General features: G+C 44.1%; 1 protein-coding gene across 3 annotated transcripts in view; it reads right to left on the bottom strand.

Annotated features, from left to right (window-relative positions):
• Positions 1-18,820, bottom strand: part of magi3a (membrane associated guanylate kinase, WW and PDZ domain containing 3a) — a 199,587-nt gene that overhangs the window by 18,371 nt on the left and 162,396 nt on the right. For all 3 annotated transcript variants that reach the window (XM_039799829.1, XM_039799830.1, XM_039799831.1), the window contains exons 10-15: positions 13,633-14,280; positions 9,471-9,502; positions 7,157-7,382; positions 5,497-5,591; positions 3,825-4,017; positions 1,699-1,905 (exon numbers count right to left, since the gene is read on the bottom strand). In XM_039799829.1, the coding sequence (XP_039655763.1) occupies positions 1,699-1,905; positions 3,825-4,017; positions 5,497-5,591; positions 7,157-7,382; positions 9,471-9,502; positions 13,633-14,280 (1,401 nt within the window). The remainder of the gene's footprint in view (positions 1-1,698; positions 1,906-3,824; positions 4,018-5,496; positions 5,592-7,156; positions 7,383-9,470; positions 9,503-13,632; positions 14,281-18,820) is intronic.

Raw genomic sequence — 18,820 nt, 5'->3', positions numbered from 1 at the left:
AAGCCAGAGAAAAGACAACCTGTTGTGTTTGCATGTTTGACAAGCACTTCTTCAATAAACCCAACATCAAGACATCACTTTGAAGTAACAAAGCGTTGCACAAAACCACAAATCTTAACCTCATGGTGGCGCTCGGGGAAACGTCAGCGGCTTACTAGTCTATATCGACAACCGTTCATTTGCGGGATTGTTCCGGTGCCGCCGGAAGTTCCACCGGATGTCCCTCATTTTCCGCTTTCTTTGAGTTAACTTTAAACTCCGGTTGCATCGAGCAACATTAACGGGAACCTCCGAGCAGCGTTACACGCTGAAAACGGCAAGTTTTAAGAAAAATATGGATCGTGTAATAAGGCAGGCCTGCTTGGTTCTACCTGGGAATGAGTGTAAAGATTTACAAAGAATATGTTTACGGCATTTCCTCTCTAACTGGGACGATTCGGGACCGATTGGTGGGATTGCTGTGGATGAAGTACACGGAGATACACTGGTAAGAACAAATGAGGTGTAACCATGTATCCGCTAATTTAAATAGCTCATGTTACTGTATTGTGTGAACAATTTACTTCATTTAATGTTGCTTTTGTTTTTTTCTTATGTGGTGCAAATGTTCCACCGAAACAAGTTCCTTCCAGAGACTATTTAGCAGAGCCACCGTCGCTGCGTCCGGAGCTTAGCGCCGCCCAAGACGATTGTGATTGGTTTAAAGAAATGCAAACAGACCCATAGTATTTTTTTTTCTCCTCTCCCAGAATGCTGCGTGGACTAGCCAGACCTTACTGCACAGCGCTGTGGAGATAGGTCTGCCAATGCGAGACTAGAGGTTTACTAAAGTCAGAAGGGTACATATTCTAGAAACCATGGATGTCTGCACAATATTTTGTACACTTTGACTTGCTGGTGGTGTAATAGGAGTCAGCGGATCAGCAAAGTCAGAGGGATTCATTCTCTGAGCGTCTAAAACGAGATTCACAGCAATGACATTACATTACATGTCATTTAGCTGATGCTTTTATCCTAAGCGACTTACATTTGCTATATATGTCAGAGGTTGCACGCCTCTGGAGCAACTAGGAGTTAAGTGTCTTGCTCAGGGACACATTGGTTGATGTATCGCAGTGGGAATCGAACCCTTGTCTCCCACACCAAAGGCATGTGTCATTTCCACTGTGCCATCACCACCCCAGTTCATCCAATAGCTGCTTGATCCTGCCAGTAGGCAGCGTATGCTTGTCTCAAAGATGAAGCCACGCAAGTCTACAGTAAGTACACACGGCCGGTACAGTGAAACAGCGAATGGCTCATTAAATCGGGGTAGCGTGAGTTGTATCCGACAGTAGCTGCTGCAAATGTGGCTTGTTGTATTTTGGTGCACAGCCTGTGGCCCTAGTGTTTCTTTGACGTTTATGACCCCTGTGTTGTCTCCCGGGACCAGGCTTTTTCAAGGTGTATTCAGGGGGTAGGCAGCTAGCGGATCAGGCAAACTGTAAGTGAGAAGACTTCATAAGACATGCAATAATACAGTCAAAGACATTTGACTTTTTCAAATTAAAAGCATGTCAATTAACTCCACGTCTTGCTCTTGATAGGATTCTCATTTTTTAGGGAAGTTGAGTTTTGACACCCCTGCTTTATATGCATTTGATAGAACGTGAATTTTTTTCAAGTTGTATGTAAGATGTGTTTTTCTTCATGTCTGACCTCCAGGTGGGGGCTTGTTCTTTGACGTGAGGATGACAAAGCCAAAGCCCTCGTTGTCCTTGCGCTGCAGAGTGACGTCAAAGCACTCGGGCCGGCCGGGCTGGACGGCGTTGGGAACCTCGCCCCGAGGCATCTTGGGAGAGCTGTTGACCAGGGCGGAGGCTAAGTGCGGGGGCTGCTGACTGCTCTCCTCCTCTTCACAATCACCTGACAACATGACAATGAACAGAAACGTTCAGTCCCGCATGCTCTCACATGGTTACAAACAGTGGTGGAATAAAACTAAGTACATTTACTCAAGTACTGTACTTAAGTACAAAATTTTTCACGCCACTTTCTACTTCTACTCCGCTACATTTCAGAGAGAAATATTGTACTTTTTACTCCACTACTTTAATCTGACAGCTTCAGTTACTTTACACATTTAGATTTTTGCACATAAAAACACATGTAGTTTATAAAATATGTTTTATTATAAAATTAAACTACCCAACAATAGAATGGCCCACAAGTTTAGCTGACATGATCAGACCATTAAACACTTAGTTGATTAACAGAACTGTTTGGATCAGTTCCAGTTTCTAAAATGTGATTTTTCTGCATCGAGTACTTTTACTTTTTATACTTTAAGTACATTTTCCTGATGATACTTAACATACTTTTACTTAAGTAGCGTTTTCAATGCAGGACTTTTACTGGTAACAGAGTATTTCAACAGTATGATATTAGTACTTTTACTTAAGTAAAGGATCTGAATACTTCTTCCACTGCTGGTTACACAATCCTATCATTCTGCTAATGATACTGTATTGGCTGTGACGATATGCTTTTGTCCCGATTTGATTCTTTCACGATACGTGGGTGCCGACTGGATTTGTGTTGCGATTTTCATTAATTGCGATTCCACAAGTATTGGGATCCGATACTATCAAGTACTGGGATTTTCTTTTCCTTCTTTAAACAAAAATCAAAAGTTGAAAATCCACTTCTAGAGACAATATATCATGACACATTTCTAACAACTAAGTGTTTTCTAAGAAGAATGCACATCACTATTTTTTACATAACACGGATTTTCTGCATTTTCTGCTTTGGCTCCGTTTTGCTGGAAACGGATATACAGATAACCGACGTAACTGGCATACGTGTGAATCCATGAACAATTATTTGTCAAAAATGTTCCCGATTTGTCATTCTTCCCATCCTTCTAAAAATAGTCCCAAGCACAGCGGCTTTACTGACGATGCGGTCGTTATTGCACACGTGAAATACAAGGCTGTCAACTCTACGCTCCAGATGAAAGCCCTTTTACAATTTGTCGTTCAAAAGACACGCCGATCTACCTCAATCTCTCCTCGCTGTACGTTTGTTATCGCCGAGCCCCCGTTTTGTCAGCCGGCATTAGGGAATCTCTTTCTAAAGCGCTGCTTTGAAAGCATAAACCCTAGCGTGAGTGATGCTTCATTTCGGCAAACGTGATCAAAGCTGTTGCTGCAATTCATCAAATATGAAGTCATTTCAGAAAAGTGCTGCTACTATTCATGGAGCGGTTATTTGTGGGGGTAGACAAGCCTGAATGCAGTAGGGGTTTGTGCGGTTTAAAAAAAATATATATATACAAACCTCAGCATATTCTCTTTTTCCCCCCCCATTCTTTGAGATGTAAATTGACTCTACCAGCTGATCTTATCTCCACTGGCCTTCACACAGATAAACAGAGCAAAGCCACTTCTGCTGATTTAGTTTTTTTTTTCTTCTTCTTCTATTTGGGTGGATGACTGGATTTTCCATTCACTTTCCCGTGATTTGAAGCAAATAAAGAATCCTCTTTCAAAACTTTTAGTTTTCGTTTCAGGACTGCACAGAATAATATCCTAAAAGTTAAAAGTTTCGACTGAACTTCATTTATTCAGATTTATCCGCGAGGAAAGTCATCCAGAACAAATCTTTAAAAAGGATTAGTGAAACAAATCCCAGATCAAAGCTTTTGCTCAGAGGTCGTCCTCCAGCACACAGACCTAAACAAAAAAGGGCTAAAAAATAAAAATGAAAAAGATACCGGGCTCGAGAGCTCCCGAGTGCTCTCGGAGAAAACTCGGAGGCCGACTGTTCCGAAGCAGACCCACCTGCGGGTGTCATTTTCCTGCGGACTGTGAGCATGACTTGGCCGTTTCGGGCGGCGTTGGTCATCAGCTCCAGCACTTGTTTGTGGGATTTGCCCTTGACTGGCACGCCGTCTATACACAGCAGCTCATCCCCCGCCCGCAGGCGCCCGTCCTTCTCAGCCGCGCCGAGCGGCACGATGGCGCCGATGTACACCTGTGGAGGCAGGAAGAGATGAGAGAAAACGGCTCGACTCGCTGACCTGAGCCAGAGTGAGCACGAGGATTGACTGGCATTACGGTGAACAATCAGGTGAAATCCTCTCAGTTGCTTTGAGCGCTCCGTGCCTTGTTTCCTTCGTGCAAAATACAGGTTTGCTGTTTTATTTTTGTTGTTGACAATACATTTCCCCAATTTCCCTACAGCAATAGCAGAAAGTCCAGCTATTTCACTGAATGCAGCTCGAGTACTGGATGTGCTTGGCGTGTGACTGCCGTTCTCTAGTATCTAAGGGGTTTGGGGTAGGGCTGAACGATTAATTGCATTTGCGATAATATCGCGATATGTTAAAACGCGATTTCCTAATCGCAAAGGCTGCGATTTGGTCACGTGACTCACGAGAGCAAATCAGTCCGCACTCCGTAGTCCGCAGAGAAAGCATCAACTTAGCACGCCAACGGTACGCCGTACCTTGAGCAGATTTCTGTCATTCAAACAACTCTGAGTTGTAGTTTAAAACTTGTAAGGGTTTTATTCGGGCTCCAGTCCACACATGCAGTTAATGAATACAGGCACGCAGAACTGAAGGCTCGGTTAGCTCCGGTTAGCTCCATTATAAAGATATGGAGCGGAGGAGACTGCCGCGGAGAGGGGTAACAACCAGACTCTGATAAATGACGTTCGGGGAGCTGTCACAGCAGCGTGGCCACGGTGTTTCAACGGTTTTATTAGTACAGTTAGCTAATCCCACGGCAACACCAGCATGCTACTACTAACGTAACGATAGCCTCTCTAAGCTAGTGCAACGTCGTTGACGCTGTCATGCACCACGACACAAACTTCATGAGGGAGGGAAAGGCTGGAGGCAGCTCCTCTGGCGGCTCTTAATAAAAATACACCGATGTATATATTTTACTTATTTAACTGTCTAGTAAAGTTCAAAGACAGTGTTTAAAAAATGCAATCCACATGTTTACATATGTCTATGTAAATAATAATTAAATAATCTAAATACTACCAAGTGTTGTAAAGCCACATTTGTTTTTATATTTCTGCAATCTGCACTTTAGTGTGATTTATTTCTGACTTTCATATGAATGTTTCCACCAGACTTGGTCAGTGCTCAATATACTACTGGGATTGAAGTAGTTAAATAAAAGAGGTCATTCATATAAATTCACGCATCACCTAATTTCACCATCACATACAGGCCTGGCCTCCAGGAAAGAACAGCTTGTTTAATCTATCTAATCTTGTGAAGTTCATACTATACAATGATTTATTGCTAGTTTTTGTTGACTAATACAGAAGACAAAGAGCTTAAAAAATAATCGCATATCGAATCGCAATCGCAATATTTTTTAAATAAATCGCAATTAGATTATTTTCAAAAAATCGTTCAGCCCTAGTTTGGGGATTCTAGCAGCACGCCAAGCCTGGATGTAAACCGCCGGAGCGGGCTGGGCTGCTACCTACCGGCTGATCCGGGCCCTCGCCTCCGAGGACTCTGAAGCCAAAGCCTGACTCCTGGTTCCGTTTGATGAACACGTCCAGGTCCTTGGTATTAGGAGCTGCAGAGACAGGAGGAGAGTAGGGAAGGGCTTTTTATTTGACTGAACACTCTAAAAACAGGTTAAAAACACTGCTTTGTACTAAAGTCTATGGCTAAGATAGTTTGTTGTTCTAGGTTTTGCTTTGGTGTGTGGGTGTGTGTGTGCGCTTGTTTAACTATATACGTGGGGTCCAAAAACCGGGAGTCCAGTATACTAGTGGGATCCCCACAACTTTGTGGGGCCAAAATGCTGGACCCTACAAGTTTAAAAGGCTGTTTGAGGGTTAAGACTTGGTTGTAGGATTTGGGATAGAATTAGGTTATGGTTAGGGTTAGACATTTAGTTGTTATGGTTAAGGTAAGGGGCTAGGGAATGAATTATGTCAATGACGGGTCCCCACAAAGATAGTACTGCAAACCTGTGTGTGTGTGTGTGTGTGTGTGTGTGTGTGTGTGTGTGTGTGTGTGTGTGTGTGTGTGTGTGTGTGTAGAGGGTACAATTTTTCGGGCACCCCGGTAGAATCCCGGGTGCACGGGTGTTAATTTCACTGTCTGTAACGTGTTCGGGATGGATCAAGCATAGAAATCAACAGGAGTCCCATGATCGGGATGTGACGGGAGCGACAAGTGATTCCTGTGTCACCCTCTAGTGTGCGTGCATGCGTGCGTGTTCTGTATATCTTAAGTTCCGTATAGATCTATGCACGCACTGGCTCTCTGTATAATTGCAGAGAATTCAGTGTCACTTTTGTCCAAATCACATTGTTACATTGATTTGTATGAAATGTGCTATAGAAATCACTTTCGATTGATTGATTGATTGATTGATTTGCCATGAAGACAAGACACATGAATTCTGCTGTTTGTGCGTTATGTGTGGCATGTGGGCAAATTGTGTATTGTATAATGCAGTGGTCAAGGCCAGCGAGTTAAAGAAATATTTGATTCCAATAGCTAAAAGATTATATTATCTTGTGTATGTACTGTATGCATATGTATCTTGTTTGGATTAGAGATTTATTGAGCTTTCCTTTGTCAGATAAAATATCTTAAAATAAAATCAAAGTGTTTAAAATCAGAAGTAGAACAGTTCAAGGATTGAAATTGATGAATGGATAAGTTGATCAACAGAAAACGTTTGCTGCGTTTCATACATTAAATACCAGGTATAATTGATCAGACAAAAACCAAACGCGTTTAAGACATCAACGTAGACTAGGTAACTTGTGATGGGCATCATTATTTTTGACAATGCATTATCTACAGTACCTGATGAACAGGGCCACACGCAATCTGCGGACGCACAATTCCGCAGATATTTAAAAAAAAAAAAGGAAATACAACTCTGAATGTTAACACATCGCCACCCCGAGCAGAAAAACAGTCCCCTAAATACTGCAAATTGTTATTCTGCATCACTGCTGAAAATCTGCAGATTCCGTTTGGGTATGCTGAAAAAATGTGTTGCAAGTCTCGCCACACACTAGCCTGTGCATCCAAAATCCTGTTGAATGGTGGCAGGTGGAGTCCTGAGCCATTGGGGCTGGAAACTCAACACTCATGCATTGGAGCGTGTACACTTACGCTTGCTGTCCAACAAGGCCCTGGACTTGAGGTAGAGCTCCGACGCGTCCGGTTTGGGTGAAGACGAGCGCAGGGTGTTGCCAGAGAAAGGGAGCGGGTTGGGGGCCACCTCGGCCTGAGCGAGGGCCTCTGCGCTGTTAACCGTCTCCGGTCGCTGTGGCTGGCCGATAGGCTGGGGCGAGGCATGGGGCGCCTGTTGGGGAGCAGGCTGGGATACGGCCGTGCACTGCAACACAGAAACAAGAGCCGGGATGTAGTGTAGGTAGAGGTGGAAAGAGTACAACAATATTCTACTCAAGCAAAAGTACTATTAATAAGTACTATTACTTGGATTAGTTTCTATTATTTTAAAGTGCTCATTTTATGCTCATTTTCAGGTTCGTAATTAAAACCATCTTTTTGTTGTACTGCACATTGCTGCAGCTCCTCTTTTCACCCTGTGTTGAGCTCTCTGCTTTAGCTACAGAGTGAGGCATCACACTTCTGTTCCATCTTTGTTGGGAGTCACACATGTACATTAGCTAGGTAAGGACTACTAGCCAGTCAGAAGCAGAGTATGAGGGCGCGCCACGCTAGCAGCTAGGCGAGCATTATAACGTGTGTTACAAAGTGACCCACGTTAGTCTCTGAAGTAAAGGCTGGACTACAGTAGAGCTGTTAGGAGCAGTTTGTGAACAGTGTTTTCTGTTGGAGATGGTAAGTCCCTTTGGGGTGGACTTTAGGCTTTTTCACTTTGTAAACCTATAACATGCACAAAAAAAGACATATAACACAATAAAGGAAAGGGAAAAAAAAGCCAAAAAGCATAATATGAGCACTTTAAGTAGTTGCAAAGAAACTCCTGCACACTGTCTAACTTGCAAAAAATATATACAGTTTAATAGTAGGTAACGTTTTGGTACTAGACTAGATTAAAACTTTTGATGTGCGGACAGACTCTACAAAATCTGCCTGAAGTATTTTTCTGTACTGACTTAAGTACAAGTAAAATTACCAGTGTATAAATCTACAGTCTAAGTAAAATTAAAAAGTAGCTCATTTAAAATGTACTCAAAGTAAAAAACTTTAACAGCGTGGGGCGATGTACTTTAAAAAAAATATTTATACTCATCTTATTCATACTTATTTTATGAAATCAAAGTCTTTTGCGATTTGCCATACCACGCTTTCCATTTTAGTTTGTTACTGTTTAGTAAAGTACAATACTTAAAAGTACAGATTTTGCTAACTACTTTAGGAAGTGAAAGTACACAAAAAACTACTCAATTACAGTAATGGGAGTACATGTAATTGGTTACTTTCCAGCTCTGAGTGTAGGGCTGTGCACTGAATCCAATTTTGATCGCGATTTCGGCTCCTAACGATCACAAAAACGATGCAATCGAGAAAAACTAAATTTTATTTTGCACATCACATTTTGCAAGTAAGCTCTTATTTGGTCTTTTGTTCTGAAGGGGAATTTAAAAGGTTCAAAACGGGAAAAGTATTAAGTGAAATTTCACAGTTCAAGGTGTTCTGTTTTACTGTTTTTTTAAGTTCACTAAATGCAACATCTTTCCAAAAGTCAAAGAGTAATCCTGTTAAATAATCGTGATTTCAATATTGACTAAAAAGAACTGTGATTATGAATCGAGCAGCCCTAACGTAGTGATAAACCGAGAGGTAAACTCTGACTTCAGGTCGATACTTCATCATCATATTGTAGGGCAAAAGAAATTGCTTTTAAGAGCACTGTATGTGTATACCTCTCCCTATATAATATACCGTATGTATTGATACATAGTATGATATATTCTAAATGTAGCTAAGGCAGGGGGAATTGATTTAAGGTGGGCTTACCCACAAGCGTGACAATCCTAAACTGCTGCACAAGTCTTAATTTTTTTTAAATAGTGATTCTGTGTTAAACCAATAAAAGGGCATGAGTAAGCCTGTTGCTGCCTCAGCTCCTCTCTATTTTAGGAGTGCAGCATGGAGGAGCAGCAGCAGCAGCACAGGAACAAGCTGTTGAACATGGCAGATCATCTTAAACACCCATACACAGGGGGATGTTAAGTTGCTCTTTGCCAGGAGCCAGCATATTTACCCACATGCAGCTCCAGAAATAACAGCCTGGCTAATGTGGGCTTCCTGAATAATGTAGCTGACAACAGTTTCCACAACACACACACACACACCACAGAGTGGTGCTTGCGAGAAAACAAGTTTCAACATTTTCTGTTGAATAATTCAGCGGCAGTTTTATCATCGGAATATATTCTCCGTTTCATCCTACAAAATGGAAGAAATGTCACAAAGATTTGCTCCCACTTACTGGTTTTAGGGATTTCACAGGAGATGTCTGACCTGTAAGCAGAGGAGGGAGACGGGGATGTTAAATTCTGGATTGAATTCAATTAAGAAAACAACAACAAACACATATCACATATCTTAAAAAAACGCTTAAAAAGGAGGAGTTGTACTTTGTATCTTTCTACACTGACATGTTAGCTTTCAGTGGCCGAGCATCACAGCACATCCTCTCCTACTTCTTACACAGACTCTTATTGAGAACGGTTATTATTATTATTATTATTATTATTATTATTATTATTATTATTATTATTATTATTATTATTATTTCCTGTAGGTTTTGTAACTTTTTTGAATCCCTCCCTCTTTCCTTTCCGTATTTCAACCAGTAGGGGACAGTATACTCCAGTAGCAAAACTGGTGTGCATGTCACGGCAGGGTGGGAGACACAGAGGTGACCCTAGGCCATGGGAAACCTAGCACTGCTCAGTCTTAAACCTGCCAGCTGTTCGCTACACTACCACAACACTGTAAATAATCTCCCTGTCCGAAGCTTTTCACAACCACTGTTCGGGAAGGTCATGGACAGATCGAAATGAATGAAAGGTTTGCTGGTGTAGGAGAAATGACTCGGTAATAAGTCTGATTCATTTTGCAAATGATACATATAGTACATATCCAACGGGGAAGGGTACTGCGCCTCATTTCCAGATTTCAAAGCGGAACAGGGATCAGGGCCAAATCATTTCCGGTTCCATTTCTCTGTGCTGCTGTCATCGGAAGGGAGTTCTAGCCCCAGGCTGGGACCAAAGCCTAACCTAATCCTGGTTTATGGCCGACTTGAGGGAAGCCCTGAAGCGATACTCGTTTTAATCCAGGAGAGCTGTGATCTTCTGCCCCCTTTTTTTTTTTTAGCACTAACACACTAATGCACATGTACCATAAAAAAATAAAAAATAAATCTATGTACAGCTGGCACAAATGGGACACACACACACACGACAAGCCCCTGGAGCTCGGAGCAGAGCCCAGCCGACTCCAACTGATATGTGGGTGCAACACTGATCTCCAGAATCTAGGCTACTGCACTGCAGTAAAAGGCAAAAAAGGAACAAGCCCTTCAACTCAGTGAAAGCCTCAAGTAAGAAGAAGGGCAATGATTACCCACCATGCTCTATCCCTCCCCTCCTTCCTTCTCGCTCTCTCTCTCTCAGCAGCAGCAAGTGAATCCCTGAAACTGCCATCTCTCTTCGCCCTTCGCGGCACAGCTCACCATGTGACTAAGCATAGCTTCCTCCCTGTTTGGGAAGGTGCATGGTGGAGGATGCCGAGTTGGTGTGGACCAGAGCGTGACATTTTAGAGCTTTATTTTACATATCGGACGAATCTGTGTGTCCAAGCAATAGCGCCAGAAAACCACAGTCCACGCAGTTATTGATAAATTTAAAAACACGGTACGTGTTACACTAAATCTCGCCTCAACTACAGTAACACTGGTATAACAGTACGTACCTTTACATGACACTAATAGGCCGCTATTATACAGAATATGACAATATTCCAAATGTGATAAGGGTCATGTAAACCGCATATTCGGTTTGAATATTCCGAATTTGGCCTTTTTCTTTTTATATATATAATATATATATATATATATATATATATATATATATATATATATATATATATATATATATATATATATATATATATATATATATATATATATATATAGTATTTTCGGATTAAGATGTGGGATATTGCGGTATTATTTGGGTTTTAAAAGGCATTCTTTGCACATATATACAGCGCATTCGGAATATGAGTCTCAATCGGGGTTTTAACCACAGTTTGCGATGGTTACTGTACACGGACTAACCAGCCAACAGTTTGCAGGGTCGCGGTCGAGACCACGTCTCTGGTCGGAGGGAGAAACACGGCTACTTTTAAACATGATCAAAGACTTGGCTATCAACGGGTTTTTGAATTCTTTGTTCGCACTGGCCAACAAGACCACCACTGGTGGCAAAAAATCCTATATTGCACAGCTGCATGTAAACAGGAAGGTTAGTGGAATATTCACTTTAGTTAGCCGTGTAAACAGCTTAGTCGGAATATCGTCTTTTTCGGGAATAAGGGCGAAAACCCGGAATATTATGTGCATGTAAACGTAGTCATTGTTGCTTTCTTTCTTAAGAATTTAACTTCCAAGGCAAGCAGGTGGGCTTCTCACCTCGGTTATTTCACTTTGTTGTATAGGGAAAGTGAGAGGAGAGAGAGAGAGAGAGAGAGAGAGAGAGAGAGAGAGAGAGAGAGAGAGAGAGAGAGAGAGAGAGAGAGAGAGACTACAGGCGAATACACAAAGCTGTGCGGGGATTAAAAGGATTTTAGGAGCGTGGGACTAAAGCTGTAGGCTATCTCCGGTCACTAACACCTGTTTGTTGTCTGAGCAGTAACCTGAGTAGATGAATATAGACAGCAGCGATTTAACAACAGAGATGTCACAGCAGCAGCACTGTAACCCAGCCAGATGCGACATACTTCTTAGGATTAGTTCAATGTTGCAGGCTTACCTGGGGCCGCAGTGTACCCTTCCAGCCAGTGGTGGAAGAAGTATTCAGATCCTTTACTTAAGTAAAATTACCAATCCCACAATGTAAAATAAATAACTAAAATAAAAAAATGAAATACTCTGTTACCAGTGAAAGTATTGCATCGAAAATTATACTTAAGTCAAAGTAAAGTGGCCCAAATCAGAAATGGAAAAGATCGGGGGGTTTTTTTTGTGGTTTCTCCCAAAAAAAAAAAAAAAAAAAAAAAAAAAAAAAAAAAAAAATAAGATATAAGCTAATGAATATCGATTTATGCGTTTTGCGGGGAGGGGGAAAAAAAAAAAAAAAAAAAAAAGAAGGGGGGAAAAAAAAGTTTTTTTTTTTTTGCCTGCGCAGTCTGAGCTCAGTACTAAGTGTCCTCAGGTTCTGCAAGATTCTGCAAATAAACCGTTTAATCGGCTAATCATTTCAGCTGGACTTGTGGGCCGTTAGGTTGTTGGGTAGTTTAATTTATAATAAAACATCGTATTTTAGCTTTACCTATAGCTGTCAGATTAATGTAGTGGAGTAAAAAGCAGCCCTAGTGTCCAGCAGGATGCGCACACTGCCGCCCCTTCATTACAGCAGCGTGAGCCTCTTTCTGTTTGGTTTCGTATTACAGTGCAGACCTAAATCCTTCACAGAGCCGTGCTGCTTATACAGTTCAGCGGCAGATAACGGGGGCATACTTTAATGCTTTGACGAGCTCATTACAATGCCTCAGCGGGGTACAAAAAGTACAATATTTCTCTCTGTAAATGTAGCGGAGTAGAAGTAGAAAGTGGCATGAAAAGAAATTGTACTTAAGTGGGCGCCTGGATAGCTCAATTGGTAGATCAGGCGCCACTCCTCGAGGCAGTGGGCCCGGGTTTGACTCTGACCTGCGGCCCTTTGCTGCGTGTCATTTCCCCCCTCTCTCTCCCCTTTCATGTCTTCGGCTGTCCTGTCATTAAAGGCCTAAAAATGGCCAAAAAATTATCTTAAAAATGAAATTGTACTGAAGTACAGCACTTCTGCAGTACAGTAAATGTACTTGGTTACATTCCACCACTGCTTCCAGCAAAGAGAGCTCTCACGCCGCCTTCACACTGGCAGTTGAAATCGGCTCCGATACGGCCGGAAGTCATTCGTTTCCTATGGAGACTCACAGACCCCATGCGAATGGGTCCGAACCGGGTCCGAACGAATGCGGTGCAAAAGAAATTGTGTCAGTTGGTTATCCGGATATGTTAAAAAAAATTGAAGTCTTGCGAAAGGCTACGGACGGTTCCTATCCGACGGAAGTTAGTGTTGCTATGGTACTGATAAACAAACCTGCTAATGCTAATTGGTTAGCTAGCAACAGACACCGAATTATTGACATTATACCGCTATATCACATTTAATCGACCTGACATGTCAACGTCTTGGGCAAATTTTATCCACGCAGCAGCCTTTCTATTTCTAGCTTTATAAGAGGTCAGAGAGAATCGTACATTCAGACACTTTCATCACATTCATCACTCATTCCAGTCTCTCTGCCATTTTTGTGAGTAGCTTCCGAAGCTGATTTCAACTGCCAGTGTGAAGGCGGCGTCATTCCTGCCAACTCACCTCCCCGGAGCACCAGCACGCTGACCTCGCTGCCCACGGGCAGGTCTTTGAGGATGTCCACCACCTGCGAGTGGCTCAGCGTCTGGACGTTCTGCCTGTTGATCTCCTTGATCACGTCGCCCTTCAGCAGGCCGCGGCACCACTGGGCGTCCAGGATCATCTTCACCTTTTGGCCCAGGGGGCAATCTGCGATGGCGAAGCCGAAACCTCCGGGGCCTTTCACCAGGGGGACGCTCACCAGCTCCGGCTGCAGCAGAGTGGGGTCAGGGCCTTCTGGGTTGGCGGCGTGAGAAACGTGGTGGTGGTGTTGTTGTTGTTGGTGAGGATGATGGTGGTGGTGGTGGTGGTGATGGTGGCGTCCGCCGTTGGCCATGGGCGGTACTGCAGCGATCTGCCTGGAGAGGGTGCCTCCGTCTGGGACAGTGTACGGGGGTTCCTGTGGCGTGGACGTGGAGGGGGAAGTGTCCATGGAAGTGGAGGGGCCTCCGGAGGTCTCCTCGCTGCTGCTGGAGTCCTCGGGCAGCGGGTAGCCCCGGCACAGGACCAAGTCTACGTACTGGTTGATGGGGACGGACTGGAACATCTGCACCACATCGGCGTGAGTCTTCCCCAACACACATGCCCCGTTGATGTCCACGATCACGTCACCTGAAAAGAACACAGGGCTTTACTGACCTGGACCGATCGCTAACATCTAGGCCTGTAACAATTGTTACATACTTGTTTAATTGTCAATTTTCTTTTAATAATCGCGGTTTCTTCGTTTAACCGCAGTTTATTGCTAACAGTTTATAGCTAAGGTCTTAAGGCGTATGACTGGTAATTGTGGATTTTGTTTAGATATGCCAAATTGTAATCACATAAGTGATTATTAGTAAGACTATATATTTTTAATATTATTTCAATTGTTAGTTGTTGGTACTTGACCCTATACACGTTCATAGCTACAAAAATGAGAAAGGGGTGGGGGATACAGTTAGAATTATTTTTTATGATAAGAGGCGTTGTTTACTTCATATTATCTGGGTCACATAACAGAGATTTAACCAAAAGATGCATCATGGAATTCATTCACAACTTTAATCTCTAATACATTAATAAATCTTTTCACATTTGAATTAAAAAGACAATTCTATTGTTAATCGCAATTATTATTGAGACGATTACACAAAAGTAGGGAAGCACAATTTATGGACTAATTGCAACATACAAATCGCAAGTGGGGGCGCAATATTTCTTTAAGGCAAAATATGTGTCCAACCATTCTGAATGAAGTACTGTGGTGCTGCAGAGACGTACCGGCCTACAAATCCTATCCTACAGACTAAAGAAAATAATCTTTGTTTGGTACAAATCCTCACGAAAATTACACTATCATTTTAAATTTAATATGTTTCAATGAAAATGAGATTAATGATGCAAAAATGATAATTTCCTCATATATCTTATATCATATCGCAATATCAGTCAAAAATAATTGCAATCAGACATTTTCCTCATATCGTGCAGCACTAACACAAAGGCACCTTTATAGAAGAGACGCTAATGTTGCTGCGAGAGCTGGATAGTTGTCGACTACTTTGATAATTGGTTTGGGTAATTTTTTTATGAAAAAAAGAGATTCTCTCATTCCAGCTTCTTAAATGTGAATAGTTTCCAGTTTCTTCACTCCTCTATGACAGTAGATTTTGAGTTGTGGACAAAAGGAAAGTTATGAATGTAACTACGGTTCTATGACTCCTGGATGACCTTAAGTGCTTAGAGCTTTCATACGACCACCATAACAGACGAAAAGTTGCTCAGACTGACGTATGCAGGCATAGCGTCCACATACGTCCTAAGGGCCCGCACTGGTACTCAACATGTGGAACGGCAACACTTTCAAAAATTAGTTGAGTTCCGTTAGATCCAGAACAGGGCGAAGCCCGCCACATTTCTTCTGGACCAGAAAATAAATTGAGTAGAACCCCCCCCGGGTTGAGACAGGGGGTCCACCGGTTCTATTGCAGCCTTGGTTAGGAGGGAGGACAACTCCCGTTCCAGGGCTAGAGTTGTTGCTGGGTCGCTGATGATGGTCATCTTGACCCAGCTGAAGGCCGGCGTCGGAACTGAAGCTTGTACCCCTGGGCTAAGGTGGAAACCACCCAAGGATCTAAAGCATAGGCTGCCCAACAGGAGAGCTGCTGCTGAGAGAAACGTCCGACAGCTGGCCCCAAGGCTTCAATTCCTGGCCCCCCTGGCCTCTGAAGGCCTAGGCTCCACGGCCCGAGGTTGCGGAGAGGGCAAGCGAGCAGGTTCGCGACGGTAGCGAATTGGTCTCTCATTGGGGCTCTGAGGCCCATGGTGGCCCCCGGGGTAAGCCGGTGATTGGGGAGAAGATGCGGCCCCCCTTGGCTGGCTAGGAGTGGACATCAGGCACCCATGTTCCCTAGACATTAGAGCAAAAGCCTGCAGAGAAGCATCACCGAGGCTGGTGGAGGAATCGTGAATGCCGCCTGCTGCAGGGAACCGAGAGGGCAAGCATGAGGTGAGAGAGGGAGTTACCAATGCGGCCCATAGGTGTCGCAGTATCATACGCTAGAAGGTTGTCTGTGACCAGACACTGGGGTCGAGGGCACCTGGCATCGGGCCTCAGAGCCTCGTCAGGGGAAACTATGAGGGAAGCAATAGTTGGGTCAATGGCTTGGCCAGGCCCAAATTTGCCACATCCTGCATGGCTGCCAGAGTTCTGGCATAAGATGTAGGATAGGAGAGAGCTTTAGTATCCCTCCAACATGCATGTAGCTCCTTCAGATATTCATCAGAAGGAGGAACAATAAAAGGGGGGGGGGGGCTGGAGTGCACCTGAAGAAAGCACTAGCCTGCACAGGTTCAGGGTGCCTCCCATCCAGCTGCAAGCGAGCCAGCGCCGCGCGAATGATGGACCCCGTGGAGCTGGCCTCAGCCCCATCTAATGAGCTATAAGACGAGGAATGGGAGCCAGGCCCTGAAGCAATGGAGGGCCCCTCTTCAGGATACTCATTAAAAGAGAGGGGCTGAAGCCGCCATGGAAACCATATCCTCCTCAGCCACAAACTCAGCAGCGGTAGACTGGGTGGAGCAGCATCCACCGCACCAGCACCGGAATGGAAGGCCAGAAGGAGAGCTCAGTGGTCAGCAAGTCTACCTTAGCACACAGCCCGCTAGATTTAGCCTTCTTCCTGGAAGGAGCACCCGCAGCCTCCGCGGTCCGACACTTGCATAGGGTAGGTTGGGCTGGGGTCAACTGCTCTGAAAAGACAAGTCAGAACGACGAAGTTCCACCTAGGCCAGCCTAGCAGCCCTCACTGTGCGGGTCAAGTAGCTGCAGTTCATGCAGGGGTCTTCTGAAAGGCCCTCCCTTAGATATTCGACCCCAAGACAAGGGGGGCAGAGGTCGTGGCCGTCTTCGGGTTGAAGAGGAGCCATACAAACACTACAACTATGAGAGTCCATCGTTAACGGTGAAGAAACAGCCACCGAGCGAGAGCACGCTGCGATGACTAAACCAAAAGAACAGGTATAGTGCCGTATTTAACCTGTAACTTTAACTAGCAGAGTAAAACAATAAACCGTACATGTCGTGAGAGGGAAGCGAGAACACTTTATTCACTGGCACAATAGCTGACAATATCTGTCCCCACACTCTTGACAGTGACCCACCAAGTTAGCCTGAGCGAGAGCACTCCGCTATCTGCGGGCCGACGTACAACGGCACAGCAAGAGGGGAGCGAGGACACTCCCTTCACCTTGGGTCCTATCTCAGACCCGGCGCAGAGCAAAGCCCGACACAAGTGTCTTTGCTAGTTTAAGACCGACGCAGTTGTCAATTTCCCGTCCAGCGCCCGCGTCGTTTAAATAGCAAATGCACCTGCGCCCATCTGTGCGCCCATGGCCGTGCTGGTCTTACAGGGAGGTGTGTTCAGGTGAATTCTTGGCGTATTGCTATCTTGAGGCAGCGGGAAGTGATCGCGCCATTGACCAACCAAAACCTGGTCTAAAGTCAATAGCGCAGCATTTCATGGTTATTTTAACAGCAAATCAGTAAATTGCGCCTAGACTTATGCACTGTGCGTGGACACACTGACCAGACGGCCGACCCTCGGCAGAAAAGGCAGTTGGACTGATCAGTCTCCCCCGAGTAGGTCAAAAAAGTGCCTCGGAACACATCAAAGCGACGATACGTCTCCATAAAAGCATGCGGCGCCCAAAAATGAAAACAGCCAGCTGATTGGACGAACGCGTCACAAGGGTCCGGTTTCTCCGGAAATTCAAAGACAGACTGTCATGGCGGCTTGTTCAGGATATGATCTCATATTGTACTAAAATAGTTTACCGAAACGTGTTTTTGAAAACATTTAAAGCGAGAAATGGGCCATGAAGTTGCTGAATCTGCCATGACAGTCTGTCTGTCTGAGAAAACAAACCCAGATGACATGTTCGTCCAATCAGCTGCAAGGTTTCAGTTTTTGTGCAACAATACAGATTAGCGCTGCCTGCTATTATTACGTATTACGTCTCCTCTATTCGGTGTGTTCTGAGGCACTTTTTGGACCAACGCGGGGAGACTGATCAGTCCGACTGGCTTTTCTGCCGACAGTTGGCCGTCTGGTGTGCAACTGCCTTTATATACACACACACACACACACACACACACACACACACACACACACAAAAAAAGATTACAAATAAAAATATTATGGTGCAAATCCTCCATCATAATAGCAATGCACCAAGGTCCACACGCGCCTGGCTTTTAAAAGGGAATGGGAGATGACACTGATTGGGTTATTGCACGTTACGCCCAAAACAACTATGAATTAATAAAGACACTAAATACAACCCTTTAGAACCATGCGCCCGGCGCACGGACCCTTTTTTCCGCCGTCAAACTAGCAAAAAATGGATCTGGACACGCCCTAAACGCACCTGCGCCAGGCGCTTCACGCCGTGCGCTTAGCTCGTTAAAATAGGGCCCAATATGTTGAACTGGTGATTTACAGTTACAGTAATCCTTAACACCGAGCGAACGCTCTCACGTTAGTAATTGAGGTTACACGTTTATCAGATAAGGACGGTCACTGACGTCACTCAGCACAGCGGAAGCGCCCGGCCACAGTGAAACAAACAATCGTACACAGGAGAGGGAACCTTCACTGACACAATAGCA

This window comes from Perca fluviatilis, chromosome 5 (genome assembly GCF_010015445.1).
Source record: "Perca fluviatilis chromosome 5, GENO_Pfluv_1.0, whole genome shotgun sequence".
NCBI lineage: Eukaryota > Metazoa > Chordata > Actinopteri > Perciformes > Percidae > Perca > Perca fluviatilis.
Note: the sequence above shows the minus strand (reverse complement) of the source record. Positions and strands in the feature narration are given on the sequence as shown.